Below are 16,155 nucleotides of genomic sequence, written 5' to 3'. Positions count from 1 at the left end.
ATTCGTGTTTGTAGTTTTATTAAAAGGTTTTATTCAGGAATATATACTGTATGAGGTTAAGCCATCGTACTCAAGAGGTTAAGTCATCGTACTCAAGAGGTTAAGTCATCGTACTCAAGAGGTTAAGTCATCGTACTCAAGAGGTTAAGTCATCGTACTCAAGAGATTAAGTCATCTGAGACACAGACAGAGGCCACTGATCGTGACCTTGGACTTACTCGACCCAGGGAGCAACAACATAAACATATGACTTGAACCTCTGAAGGTTGAGAGGTAATACCTAATATCATGACCTTCAGACCTCATGACTTCCAGACATCTAGATTTCCTGACCCCCTGACAACCTGACCTCTGAACTCCCAGATTTCCTGACCTCCAGACTCCCAGATGTGCTGACCTCCAAACCCCCTAAGTCGAGAGATTGATTGACCTTAACTTTAATCCAAGGGAATAAACTAAATATTAATATTGATGGGAAAATTTGACAAGGGACAAACTACGTAATACTTGGTTCTTCTTCTGTCCAACTGTTAGATAGGGTGGAATCAAAGGCATTTCGTCTTATTAACTCTCCTCCTTTAGTTGATAATCTCTCTTCCCTTTCTCTTCGCCGCAATGTTGTTTCACTCTCTCTCATACAATCTGTCTCACTTCATAAAGCTGGTTTTCCGTCATCTTCGTGGTGTAGATTAATAGTCTTTTTCTCTTCTATTTTTAATCTCTTTTTACTCATACTTGTTCGGCCCCTAGGCCCCGTTGTGGGTCGATGACCGCGCCCTGGTGGGCTATTCCCCGTAAAAAAAAGTTAAGAAACACTATTTTTTATGAGGATTTAATATAGAAATATTCCTTTTGATGAAATATGAGCTAAACATTATTTAGCCCTTAATGTGGAGTATCTATATAAGGCTTCGTACTCAAGACTCACGTACTCAAGCTTAAACCCTTCACTACTGGACGTCACTTTTATTATTTTATTTGGTTAACGTTTGATAATTTTATTCAGCACAGAGTAACACCTCGTACCTAAGAGGTTAATGTGTGTTTCCTTTCACACTTTTTCTTAACATCACCAACTGGGCTTAACCTAACCTAACCTATCGTATCCTAACTCAACCTATCGTATCCTAAATTAAGCTAACCGAACCTATCCTATCCTATCCCAACGTAAGCTACCCTACCCAACCCCAACCTAACCTATCCCTCTGACTCCCACAACTGCTCTCTCGCGGAACCTTACCAATCAAGTTTCCAAAGTTTGATGGCTATAACTCAAAGCGTTCAGGACAGACAGAAAGAAACAGGCAGACAGACAGTTTATCAGATAGAGAAGGCGACAGTTTCACAAAGTTTAGAGAGACAGAAGCAGTAAAAGAGACGGTTTTACAGAATTTTCAGAGAGAGACACGGACAGACAGAGAGATATATATAGAGAGAGAGAGAGAGAGAGAGAGAGAGAGAGAGAGAGAGAGTGTGTGGTTGACAGACAAGAGATAGAGAGAAAGAGAGATAGGGAAAGAGAAAGTTCTTACAGAGGCTTCATTTAGTTTAGTGTGTCAGCTGATAAGCGAACGGTCCTTCGGTAACAGCTGTTTCTTAATGCCGGGTGGTGAGATACTGTTAGGCCTTCCTCCCTCCTTCCTTCTCTCCACCCTCCCTCCCTCCTTCCTTCTCTCCACCCTCCCTTCCTCCCTCCTTATCATCCTGCCTTCCTTCCTGCCTTCCTTCCTTTTTTCTTCCCTCTATCTATTTCTACTACTGCTTCTATCCCTTCACCTCTCCTATTCTCCTCCCTTCCCTTCCCACTCTCTCATCCTCCCTCCCTCCCTCCCTCCCCTTCTTCTCCCCCTCACTGGTTGTTTTATTGCCCGGATAAATTACAGCTTATGTTGATGTGACAATTAAAATTTCTCGTCTGTCTGTCTGTCTGTCTGTCTGTCTGTCTTTCTGTCTGCAAACAGTTGGAAATTTCCCAAAAATATCATACAAAATAAAAAAAATAAAAAAAATTATATAACTGCAAATTGTAAAAAAACACCCAAAACACACACACATAATATAACAGACACACAAAAACACACACAGAAAAAAACCGCACACGAAAACCTACAGCCGAAGGAGAGGCCGATAACATCATCGTATTAACCGGCTGATCCCATTAACCGATAAGAACACGTGGCGGTGGTGGTGTCCCTTATCCGGTCCGCTTAATCGGTTATACCATCCTCCTCAAAAACGTGTTGGTTAACGATGTCCGGTCCGGTTAATCGGTTAATACAGACGATACAATGCCGGTTACTGACTGGAGTTAATTAACCGACCATAATTAGTGACCTATAACAGTTCTTCTAATAACTGTTGTAACTTTTTCTATTAACGGTAACAACAGACCATTATCTGTTAATAGAACTGAACGACAAACAGTAATAACACACCTCTACTTGATAACAATTACCCTTAACAGGAATCACCAACAAAAGGTCAAAAGGTCAAAGTAGACAAACACTCGCTCAACTATCGACAACTGCCCCTCCCCCCCCCCTCCCCACCCCCCCTTCTAGTAATTGGCTAGTAAACACCGGACTTCTGTTATACCGCCCCAGCATTCATTACCACACACACACACATACACACGCAAACACAAGAGCTGACACACACGCAAACATAAGAGCTGTAGACAAACCAATCAATACCAATTGGACAGGATTTATCACTAACCCATTCGCTTTGTTTACTTGTTTATGTCACTTGTTTAGTTGTTTGTATTGGGAGGTAGTTAGGGACAAATATATAGGAAGTTAACTAAGTCCATTTATACACTTTAGTCATCAGCCAACAATGTTTATGTGACCGTGAGAGACAATGAGTGTTGTTGTATGTAAATAAGTCCATTTCTTCCTCGACTTCTGATTTTGTGGTGTTGAGAAAACTTTACTGAACTGAGGCGGGTCTGAGAGAGAGAGAGAGAGAGAGAGAGAGAGAGAGAGAGAGAGAGAGAGAGAGAGAGAGAGAGAGAGAGAGGAGAGAGAGAGATGGGAAGGGCGGGGTGAGCGACTTAGGGACTAAAAAGGATCTGGAGGTGAGGTGAGAGGAGGTGACGGAGAGGAGAGGTGGGGGTGAGGGGTGACAGCATGCACACAAGGGAAGCCATACAAGTGTTAGCCCCTTAACACTTTCACCACCACCCCCTCACAAGTCCCTCACGCCTCATCCTCACCCCTTCATCCTCACTCCTCAAAGTAAAGGTAACCTCAATTAACATCCAAACACACACACACACACACACACACACACACACAAAAACACATAACACACACGTACACATAAAAAAATACAAACATACACACACACACCTAATCACCTTGTCGAATCATGTAGTTAGCGTCAGTATATAGTTACCTTGTTGCTAGGAGACAGCCAGTACACCAAGAATGCACTCTAGATGAACTATGTATGTGTGTGTGTGTGTGTGTGTGTGTGTGTGTGTGTGTGTGTGTGTGTGTGTGTGTGTGTGTGTGCGTATTTTTAGGTGTGCGTGTGTGAGTGTATGAGGCGTGGCATTCATCCATCGACCACGAATGAATTTATGTGCTCCTGCGATTCTTATTTATGTGCAGTATGTACGAACGGGTGCATTTTTTCTTTTTGGATGTGTGTATAAATTGAAGTATTTTCGGTATGTAGGTGTGTATGTATTGATGTATGTATTTGAAGATGATTGCATGTGTGTATGTATTAATGTACGTATGTTTGTGTGTATATCCAGTAAAGGAATTGGTTTAAATCTGGACCGTGGCGTGAGAGGCTAGGTGTATGTAGGACACACACACACACACACACACACACACACACACCAACTCCCCCGGAAAGATCTCTGGCCAAGATCGTCACAACTCCTCTGCAAGTTTTCTTAAGAGGGAAGGAATCTAAGGGGAAGATCTGACGGCAATATATCAGGAAGTCCGCCGAATTTTCTGTGACCTCCTGACCTTGACCCTACACCTAACCCATCCCACCCACTGACCTACCCTACCCACCCTGCCCACCCACCCACCTACCTTACCCACCCACCCATCCCACCCACTCCCTTGATTGATGTCCATTGAGATAAATTATATTCTTTGGACCATTTTATCTGGGAGTTTTAAAGTCGACGTTTTATAAAAGTCTTCTGAAGTTGACTATAGAGACTGAGTTTGGGGAAAAGAAATAGTAGAAATAAGTAAATAAATAAATAAAATAAATAAATAAATATCCGTTTTCAGAGACTTTAATTTGAAAATCTGAAGACGATTCGATTTCTTATAGACAGACAGACAGACAGACAGACAGATATAATTGGGTCATCAACACACTTGGCAAATTTCAGCCACGTGAAAATCTAACCTTTTCTGATTTAGATTTACGGAGAGACGAGCAGATCATCACCAGGAAGGAACACCGTCATTCTCCTGCTCCTCCCCAGCCGAAAAGCAGAGAGTAGTGGGGGTTACCTGCTGAAGACTCAGTAATTGAGTAATTATGAAGTGATTATCTCGAGGCAGGTGATCCACGGTGGGCCCATACCTCACACAACACCTGTACAAGATGAAGACTTTGTTCACCACCTCACACAAAACTACTGCTGTTGGCAGCTTGGGTCAAAGATTAGAATTATGGATCTGGAGTGGTACAGGAACAAGGCGGGCCATGGATCAGGCAGTAGGGGGTCAGGGGCAGGGGTCAGGAGGCAGGGGGAGGAAGGAGGAGGCAGGGGGAGGGGCAGGAGTCAGGGGAGGGGAAGGCTGAGGAGGCAGGGGGAGGGGCAGGAGTCAGGGGAGGGGGCCAAGGGTCGCGGTCATTATAAATCAGTGAGGGAACAACTGCATCATAACAGGAGTGGAGGAAGGAAGAGGGTGGCGTGGGGGGAAAGCCAACAGCCTTAGGGTGAGGGGGAACCTAAGGGATCCCTCTGTTTTATGATGGTGGGAGTGGGTAGATGGGAAGCATGAGGGGAATAGGGGCAGGTCGTAACTCATCGTGGGTCATGGTGCGGCAGGTGAAGTGGGTCGCCTGTGTTACCAGAACCCAGCCCTAAAAGGCACGCTCAATGTATCTTAATTATTAGGAATTGGGCCTATGAGGAATGACTCCTTATCCCAATGGTTAGGTTCAGTTGGGGTCTACTAGGACAGGGACCTACTAGGACAGGGACCTACTAGGACAGGGACCTACTAGGACAGGGACCTACTAGGGACAGGGACTCACGAGGACACAGGGACCTACTAGACAGGGACCTACTAGGACAGGACTCACTAGGGACAGGGACTCATTTAGACAGGGACCTACTAGGACAGAGGTCTATTTAACCACAGTCAGCCACAGGAGTAGCGGTGAAAGTATGCTTCTGGACCACCTTAATGAAGACAGAGAGAGACACGGGAACACCTTCCTGTCTCACACACACACACACACACACACACACACACACACACACACACACACACACACACACACACACACACACACGCACTTCGATGCCTCGACGCTTCCCTGTAGGATGAGTGACCCTGACCCCCGCTTAAAGGTCAGAGGACGGTCCTTGTGGACTAGTGAGGGAAGCTGAAGGCCAACAGAAACAGGAAGAGGGAAAAAGGGATAGATTAGCCTTGAGGATTTTACTGTATCCTTCCTCAACCACTTCCTCTCCGCCCCTCCCACCTCCCTTCTCACTCACACCATCCCCACCTCCCATTCCACACCCCACCCCATCCCTCCTTCACCCTGCCCTGTTCTCTTCTCACAATCTCTTTCCTCATCACCCTCTCACCCCTCTTCCCTATCACGGCACTTCTGTGTGATACATATATGATATAGATTTTTTTAAGTTTTCTGTAATATCATTTTTCGTGTGTGTGTGTGTGTGTGTGTGTGTATGTGTGTGTGTGTGTGTGTGTGTGTGTGTGTGTGTCATGTTTTACTAGCAATCCATATATTAATCTCTACCGTAACCCATAAAAACATTCTACACAATCTGAGCCCAGCTGTCCCTTCTAACCCCCTCCCCCCTGCCGCCTGCCTCTCCATAGTCGGCGCTTCCTCACCTAACACGAACACCACCACTACTAATTCCCTCACCTTCCCTACCACAGCTACCAGCCAAAGGGGGGTTAGGGGTTAGGTTAGGTGTGACTAGGCGCAGATTATTTTGGCGTAATGCTTATGAAGCCAGGTTGTGTTAGGTCAGGTTAGGTTAATAACATTCGCGACGCTGACTCGACCTGACATGACCCCTGTACCGGCAATTACACTTTAAGCTAAATGACCTCAAATGGGTTTCAATAAAATTAATCTTACGAGTATTACAGACTGTTCCTGCCATTTTGATTATGTGAGTAATTAACTTAATGTCCCAGATGTTGTGAGGAAATTAACTTTATGTCCCAGATGTTGTGACGAAATTAACTTTATGTGTCATGGTACGGGCTGTAGGATTGAACACGACTTGGCAATACCATAGGGAGAGTAAATATGTGTGTGTGTGTGTGTGTGTGTGTGTGTGTGTGTGTGTGTGTGTGTGTGTGTGTGTGTGTGTGTGTGTGTGTGTGTGATGAAGAGATAAAGAGAAATTTACAGTCTGAGGACGAAGAGACAGCATGAGAATAAGGAGAGAGGTAATGAGAGGAATGAGGAGATGCAGTGAAGGAAACACAACATACTGAGACAGTGAGGGAACATAAGTGGGGGAAATGAGGGAAACATGAGATAGATGAATCCTATGATAGAGCAGTGAGGAGGGTCACAATCTTCCTTCCTCCCCACTACCCTCCTCCCACTGCCCTTCCTCCCACTGCCCTTCCTCCCCACTCACCCTCCTCCCTCACCACCCCTCCTCCCCACTCACCCTTCCTCCCCACCACCCCTCCTCCTCACTCACCACCTCCTCCCCACTCACTCCCTCCTCCCCACTCACCCTTCCTCCCCATTACCCTCCTCCCACTCACCCTTCCTCCCACCTCACCCCTCCTCCCCACTACTCCTTCTTCCTCCCCACTCACCCCCTCCTCCTCACCACCCCTCCTCCCCCACTCACCCCTCCTCCCACTCACCCTCCTCCCCACTACCCTCCTTCACTCACCTCCTCCTCCCACTCACCCCTCCTCCCCCACTCACCCCTCCTCCCCACTATCCCTCCCCCACCACCCCTCCTCCCACTCACTCCCTCCTCCCACTCACCCTCCTCCCCACTACCACCCTCCTCCCCACTACCTCCTCCCCACTATCCTCCTCCCCACTCACACCTCCTCCCACTACCCTCCCTCCTCCCCACTACTCCCTCCTCCCCACTACCCCCCTCCCAGGTGATCGCGTCAAGGAACATCTCGCCTCCTGCATAAACCAGAAGCGGCGGATCAGCATACCTGGAACCATAACCCAGGTGGCGTGGGGCAGTTTACCTGAAGAAGGCCGGGGCGGGTATCTCAGCTCCTCCCATTAGATAATTGGCGGAGTGTAGCAGGTGACTTTAATCTCGTCTCTACCTGGGGAGTGTGTTGTTTTTACCTGGCTCACCCCCACCTGGGGGAGGTGCTTGACTTTACCTGTCACCCTCACCTGGGGAGTGTGTGTTGGCTTTACCAATTACAGTAATAGTGTTACCTCACCTGGAGGAGGTGGGTTGAGCTACCTGCCACCTCACCTGGGGAGTGTTGCTTTTACCTGCCACCCTCACCTGGGAGGTGTTGGTTTTACCTGTCACCCCCACCTGGGGAGGTATGATTTTACCTGTCACCCCACCTGGGGAGTGTGTTGGGCTTTTTACCAGCTACAGTAACAGTGTTACCTCTTACCTGAGGGGAGTGTGTTGGCTTTACCTGTCACCTCACCTGGAGGAGGTGTTGCTTTTACTCTGTCACCCCACCTGGGAGGTGTGTTGGCTTTTACCAGTTACAGTAACAGTGTGTTACCTCACCTGGAGTGAGCAAGCTGGCTTACCTGTCACCTCACCTGGAGAGTGAGTGTGTGTTGGCTTTACCTGTCACCCTCACCTGGGGAGTGTGTTGGCTTTACCAGTTACAGTAACAGTGTTACCCTCACCTGGAGGAGTGTGTTGGCTTTACCTGCCACCCTCACCTGGGAGTGTGTTGGCTTACTCAGTTACAATAACAGCAGCCATTCTACCTGGGGAGTGTGTTGGCTTCACCTGTCACCCTCACCTGGGGAGAAGGGGTCGTCTTTACCTGTCACCTATAACACAGACAAGGCCACCTTCCCCACCAGCTCCTCTCCCCACCTGGAGGCCCCAGGAATAATGAATACATGGCGTGTACATTTACTTACTGCTGTAATTACCATGCACACATAAGCTCAGATGGAAGAGTGGTTATAACACTGAATTGGCAATCTAGAAGCCCTTGGTTCGAATCCCAGAGTTGTAGGTAATGTAAGCTAAATAATCAATCGCAATTCTTATTGGTAGAATGGTCATATGTCGCCAGGTTTGTCATTAAAAGAATATAACTGAACCTTAAATACTCTATATGAAGAAACGAAAAGATTCATCTTGTATCACCTGAAGATTTACTCTCCCAGCTTATATCACCTCATGATAACCTAACCTAACCTAACCTAACCTAACCTACTTACCCCAGATAGCATCAGGGGGTTTAATCATCAGATGAACTGAAGGGGGAGGTAATCTACAGGTAGTTATATCTGTCCTATCTCAACCAGTCTGTGCCGGCGACCACACCCATCTAATCTAACCACATGGGAAGGCGAGATGATCATGGTTATATAGGGTTTTTAAGGTAGTAATCCCCGATCAGATTACCTTTATAAGTTACACCTATAAAATGTCCACAACAGTTGAAAATAAAGTAATAAATTAATATATATATTTTACATAAACACATAAAAACAATGACTTATCTGAAGAAGACTTATTCAGTGCACACACACACACACACACACACACACACACACACACACACACACACACACACACACACACACACACACACACACACACCACCGTCTCGAGAACAGTATCTAGCCATCCCTGATCCCGTGACCTGACCTGACCTGACCTCTTGACTAACACAAATGTAATTAGTGTTATTGTCTTCACCCATAAATTACTAATGTATTACAATCGCTGACAGGTAATAGTGGCCAGTACAGTACTCCGTCTCCCCCTCTTACCTCTCATTAGCTACAGGTAGAGTTAAGTCATGACCAGGTGTGCGAGGTCATGTGAAAGGTCGTTTAAAATTACAACTTGGAACCCTTGTTTTTTTCTTCATATTGATGGTATTGTCTCTACACAAACACTAACGCACACAAAAACAGACACAGACGCAGATACAGACATATGAACACACATATGTATACCCCAAAAGTACACACGAACACCATGTAAACACCTCACAGTTATGAGTCAAAATGCCTCATATTACAGTGGAGAGAGAGAGAGAGAGAGAGAGAGAGAGAGAGAGAGAGAGAGAGAGAGAGAGAGAGAGAGAGAGAGAGAGAGAGAGACTGCCTTGTAGCACTAGTGGGGGACTTTAGACGGCTGCTAGAGGCGGTCGATGACACACACACACACTAACACCCACACCCTTCCTCACATCCACCCACACACAAACACACACACACACACCGTCCTTCACGCCCGCCTGTAACACACACACACACACACACACACACACATGTCTGTAGGCAGCAGTGTCTCACATACAGTTAAGTGAGGGGCCCCACACACCTAACTAACTCCTATATAACGTTGATGCTGCTGAAGATCTCACTCAAGTACCCAGCCTCTCCCTCCTCTGTGTGGTTAAGAGACACATAAACTGTACCAAATCCTCATATTAACATTGGTGTATTATCTGAAGAACATAAACATTACCCTCCCCTCCATGACATTATTTCACCCAAACGCTAACCTAACTTATTTTAACCTAACACTAACCTAAATTAACCTAAGGCTAACCTAAATTAACCTCATGCTAACATAATCTAACGCTAACCTAACCTAACACTAACTTAACCTAACATCACACAAACCTAACCTAACCTAACCTAACCTAGCTTAACCTAATCAAACATCCCCTAGAGAGTGTTATGGTGTCTAATCTTCAAATAATCCGAGTTGGAAGAAGTAAATTAACATAAGACTCTCTGAGACTCTGCATCCAAGACAAGAAGCCTCATAAGTCTAAATAAACCTCATCATTAAGGTGAAAAACGGAGGCAAACAAGAGATCATAAAGGAAGACGAAGGAGGAAGAGGAGGAGAGGTAGATAAAGAACAAGGTGGAGAGATGCAGAGATAAAGCGGCATAGACGGAGGAAGAGGAGGAGGATAGCGATAACGGAGCGGTCTTAGAGGGAGGAGGACTGTGGAAATGGCAGAGAGTAGTGTGTGTGTGAGAGACGCCACACCACCACACAAGAAGAAAGAAGAAGAAGGAGAAGAAGAAGGAAGAAGAAGAGGAAGAAGAAGAAGAAGAGGAAGAGGAAGAAGAACCGAAAACACGACTAATTAACAAAACCACGAGAATTGGTTAAAAGTCCTCAGGTGACAAGAACTTAAAGGCCTCCTGAAGACACCTCAACATAACCCTCCCACAACAATAACATGTAAATGATAATCCAACCAGGGCTAACTCAACCTAACCTAACCTAACACACGAATGGAAATGACCCGCTACCGTTGACACATACCAAACACCCGAGAGAGAGAGAGAGAGAGAGGAGGTGTTGACGTGTTCCTCTCCCTCTTTCTTTCTCAACACCTACCACCACCACCATCATCACCACCACCACCATCACCACCACCATCACCACCACCATCACAACCTTCACCAACAACAACAACAACCTCCAACACCAACACAGGATCAGCACCAACAACAACACCCTCCAACACCAACACAGGATCAGCACCAACACTATCACCAACACGTCCTCAACTCACCAGCAGGCGGCCGGAATCACAGACGATATAGTGGCCGTTTTCACCCTATGACCAGACATACTGATCCTCTCTCTAATGGGATTCAATTGTCTCTAATTCAATAAATTACGTATTTCACTATGAGAGCAGCAGCAGACACTGACAAGGTAGAGGGAGAGAGGGAGGAGAGAGGAAGGGAGGGAGAGAGAAGGAGGGAGAGGGAGAGAGAGAGGAGGGAGAGAGGAGGGAGGGACAAGGGGAGGAAGGGAGGGACAAGGTAGGGAGGGACAAAGGAAGGGAGAAGGGAGGAAGGGAGGGAAGGTAGGGAGGAAGGGAGAAGGGAGGGACAAGGTAGGGAGGGACAAAGGAAGGGAAAAGGGAGGAAGGGAGGGACAAGGTAGGGAGGAAGGGAGGAAGGGAGGGACAAGGTAGGGAGGGACAAAGGAAGGGAGAAGGGAGGAAGGGAGGCACACAGGAGTCGAGAGGGTGTTCCATGTTGCAATTTTCCCTAAGTGGGATACAATGATAACAAGATCATAATATATCCTGGTCGTATTCTCTGGCATTAAGTCAAATATTCATCCATAAGAAGATATTTCCTTGGTATATAAAGGCGTATATACCTGATCTTCTCTGGCGTTAAGTAAGTCAAATATTGTTCTGTATAAATAAGAATATTTGATCCTCGTTTTCTCTGCCACTGAGAAACTCAAATACTTACCCGCAAGATTTGTTTGTTTTTTTAATACATGTAAACTGTATATAAACACACGCCTATTTTCTTTCACTAAATCCTAAGCAGCTAAATATATTTCCACATTACAATTACTCTTTAAATACATTATATCGCACACACACACACACACACACACACACACACACACACACACACACACACACACACACACACACACACACATACACATACACACACACACACACACACACACACACACACAGAGATGATCATATTACCTCTATTTTACATTTAATCAGCACACACAAGAGGTCATTTTCACCCTATTAACAACATCCTGTAAATCGATATAAACACGAACCTATTTCAATCTACCCACCGAATTGCTTACCTTTGCCGATTTAACCGATTCCCGATTTAAAGACCGACTCCCGATATTGGCTATATTACGTAACATTATACTTGGTATTATGTTAACAAAAATAATAATAACAAACCACTTAATTAATAACTTTATACCGCTTAGTTTATCATACAACATAAATATCACTCAAATATATACACTATTTATCGTTATACACAGTGAATGAGTCATAGTCTATATTATACAAAGTTATACACGTTATGGCCGCCATCCTGCTCATAGAGAGAGGGTGGGGGGGGGATACTCCACTGGGGTGTTTAACAGGAGGGAGAGTGGAACCTTTGGTGGTGGTAATGAGGGAACCCTGCGAGAGGTTCTGTAACTTCCTTTGGCCTAATAACTCCCTTTAATTAATCTTTAACTCTCTTTAATTAGAATCCAATTCCCTTTAATTAAATAACTAACTCCCTGTGAACGCACCCAACCTGGACATAGATTCTCAAATATTCGCATCTTCAGATTTCCAACAGCAACTGAATATATCGTAACTGACTAACAAATTATAACCGTAAGTGAAATTTTATCACTATGGCATCAACACTTCGCCAAGACTCTACCTTAACTAAGCTGAGGGAGAGACTCGGGTGTGAATCGTCTTGGGATCAATACTGAGGGTGTACAGCACGAGGGGGGAGGGTACTGGTGACAGGTTACCCTCCAGTGTAGTGACTCGCTGGTATGTTACTTCTCACTTGTGCCTGATCGAACCTCACTTAGGGTACAATGGTGATTCGTGGGTTGGTACTGTGTGTGTGTGTTGGAATACCTGACCTTTGAGTCCCTTAGGTAAGTTTTTCTTGTTAGTAATGTTACGTGACCTCTGACCCGAGTTATTCAAACTGTTAAGAACATATTGGTCCATACTGGGCAGTCCCGTTTACACCCAACCCCTATCGCTCATATATCCACCCAGCCTATTTTTGAAGGTACCCAGCGTGATCGAGTTAACGGTGAGATTCGGTAACTTACTCCACTCATCCACTACTCTATTTCTAAACCAGTGTTTACCTATCTCGAGCCTAAATCTAAATTTGTCCAATTTAAAACCATTGTTACGAGTTCGCTCCTGGTTGGATAGTTTGAGTACCTTTGTTATATCACCTTTGTTCAGCCCTGACTTCCATTTATACACCTCTATCATATCGCCCCTCACTCTACGTCTATCGAGGGAGTGCAAATTAAGATGCTTTAATCTGTCTCTGTATTCAAGGTTCCTCCTCTGAAAGCTTTCTAGAGATTCTATATCCATTCTGTAATACGGTGACCAGAACTGAACAGCGTAATCCAAGTGAGGTCTCACAAGCACAAGATATAGTTTTAGGATAACCTCACTAGTCTTGTAACTAACACTACTTTGTTGACCCAAGGTAGGTCAAATAACTTCGACCTTTGCCCCCACTGTTGACCCCGGGCAGGTACTCACGGTAGTTCTCCTTGTTGGAGATGTAGGTGACCCCACAGAGCGTGGCCAGCTCCGTCAGGTTGAGGTAGAAGGCTGCGGCGACCAGTGTCATGTAGGCTGGGCGGCGGGCGGCGGGCACGTGGGGGGCCAGGGTGGTGTAGTAGGCGCGGGCCACCCACGCCACCAGCAGGCGAGGGGAGATGTGCAGCGCCACAGCAACACGCCACAGGTACCGCTGAGGGGACACGCCCGTCACCGCGCTGATGCTCGGCAGGAAGTTGTACACCTAAGGGAGAGAGACAACAGTGAGTCTGGGAAACACACATCACGAAACACTATCTCACTAACACTGTTTTCTTTATCTCATTAAACACTACCACATCTATCTCACTACATCCCTGAACACTATCTTCTCTATCTCACTATCTTCTTTATCTCACTACATCAAACATATAAATATGAATAACACACATTGCACACCTGTGGGCAGGACACCTCCAATTAACAATAGAGCACATTATTTTTACCGAATACCCATCAAGGTCACACAGCATACTGATACTTAACGTCACGTTTCACTACAAAGGTAACGTTAAGAACCAATTAATTCTCGTAACAACTGAACACAACATTTCCAATTACTAAGCTAAGACAAGACACTTTTTTTTAATTTCCATCTTCACTTTCTCACTCAACCACACGTCCACTTCATAATATTTACAACGATATGGATACTAAATAAAACAAAACAACAGGAGGTCCCGACAAACCACCGCAGCCCCGAACTACACAACACAGAAAACTATGAATATATTAATACTCAAGGGAGAAATATTACCGAGCAAATAAGACTCAACACCGCGGGACCAGTGTGTCATCTGAGGCACTATGGCAACACCTACACCAGTCATCACAAGTTCCCGCTCCTTCTCCTGTTACTCGAGGCCTGAGGGAGTCACTGAAACTCTTAAAACATCTTCAGAAACTCGGGAGTGTCTCGAGACGCTACTCAAAATATACGTTTTCAATCAACTTTTTCGCTTCCACACATGTACAGCGTAAGGTCTCACCGCTCAGTACAATATATAATCTTTGTTTTATGTTGTTACCGGAGTAAAATGTTCAATAATTCAAACTTACCGTGATCATAAGCTGTACATTTTCAGCTCTGCCCTAAAAAAAGAATCCCTATATACCTTTTAGCTACAACTCATATAAATACCCCTTCATTTGTTTATATATATTTAGAAGACTAATACTTGTCTTCACGGTTCACTGGAACGCTCCCTGCGCTACACGGGGCAGCGACGTGGAGCTTCACCCTTCTGTCCGTGTATTAACATCAAAGGTTATAGAAATGTCAAGAGTAATAATCGCACAATAACGACCAATTTCCATCCTCTTATAAACTTGTTGGGCGCTCCAGAGAACCCCCTGCCCACTCCCTACCCCGATGCGCTATTGTTTTGTGATCCAGCATTGCAGAGCAGCGGCGCGGACGGAATGCAACTGTCTTTATAAGCTGCGGAAAACTTTGACAAGCCTATTACGACTCGATCCTGTTGTCTGCCTCAGGGATTAAAAAAAAAAACGTTTCACTGTGTATATTCGTGGTAGTAACAGAGAACAGTACAGTGTTTCTGTTACTAATACCGTCACACCGTAACATAAAATAAACTGCTGTGGAATAGTATTGATATTTTTACCTCTAGTTGGTCAGCTCCCATTACCTCTTAAGTTACTTAGACCGTAATAGCGATACAAATCACTGACGAGAATGGGCACAAAGATGTTTATTAAGTATATAAATTTACCCAATAAATTACACAACTAGCGGCATAACAGACGTACACGCGATCACTTGTCTTGTCTAATAATTACTACTACTACTACTACTACTACTAATAATAATAATAATAATAATAATAATAATAATAATAATAATAATAATAATAATAATAATAATAATAATAATAATAATAATAAAAATAATAATAATAATAATAATAATAATAATAATAATAATAATAACGATAATAATAATAATAATAATAATAATAATAATAATAATAATAATAATAATAATAATAATAATAATAACGATAATAATAATAATAATAATAATAATAATAATAAGAATAATAATAGTAATAATAATAATAATAATAAGAATAATAATAGTAATAATAATAATAATAATAAATTAATACATATAAACTCAATTAAGCTGCCAGAAACAGCTCAAACGGTACTAGGAATTAATTAGTTGAGGAAAGATGAACCTTTTTCACAGACTATTTCCTCTAATTACAGGTAAATAGTTCTCAAGTCTGTCTGTCTATATTTAAGCCATTGTCTCTATGTCTTCTTTTGTCTCTATCTCTCTACAATTTTTATCTCACTCTACCTGCTGTCTGTGTCTCTCTCTCTCTTTCATTACTATTTCTCTATCTCTCAATATTTCTCTCTCACTTTCTATTTCATATTTCTCTCTCAAACTATATTTTTTTATTTCTCTCTTCTCTCTTTCCATCTCTCTCTACCTTCCTCAGACAGTTTCTCTCTCTTTCTCCCTCATTACATATCCGTCTTTACTACTCTCTCTCTCTCTCTCTCTCTCTCTCACGGTTTTTACTCAGAGTACACACAAGAGCTAGGTAGGAGTCGGTCAGCTTTAAGGTCATACCACACTA

At 44.2% G+C, this 16,155-nt stretch overlaps 1 protein-coding gene across 1 annotated transcript in view; it reads right to left on the bottom strand.

Annotated features, from left to right (window-relative positions):
- Window positions 1–14,016, bottom strand: part of LOC121874189 — a 64,043-nt gene extending 50,027 nt beyond the window's left edge. Inside the window, exons 1-2 of the mRNA XM_042378188.1 lie at window positions 13,990–14,016; window positions 13,484–13,748 (exon numbers count right to left, since the gene is read on the bottom strand). Coding sequence (XP_042234122.1) covers window positions 13,484–13,748; window positions 13,990–14,016 — 292 coding nt within the window. The remainder of the gene's footprint in view (window positions 1–13,483; window positions 13,749–13,989) is intronic.
- Window positions 14,017–16,155: the final 2,139 nt, after the last annotated feature.

This window comes from Homarus americanus, unplaced genomic scaffold, assembly GCF_018991925.1.
Source record: "Homarus americanus isolate GMGI-L3 unplaced genomic scaffold, GMGI_Hamer_2.0 scaffold49667, whole genome shotgun sequence".
In the NCBI taxonomy this organism is placed as follows: domain Eukaryota; kingdom Metazoa; phylum Arthropoda; class Malacostraca; order Decapoda; family Nephropidae; genus Homarus; species Homarus americanus.
Note: the sequence above shows the minus strand (reverse complement) of the source record. Positions and strands in the feature narration are given on the sequence as shown.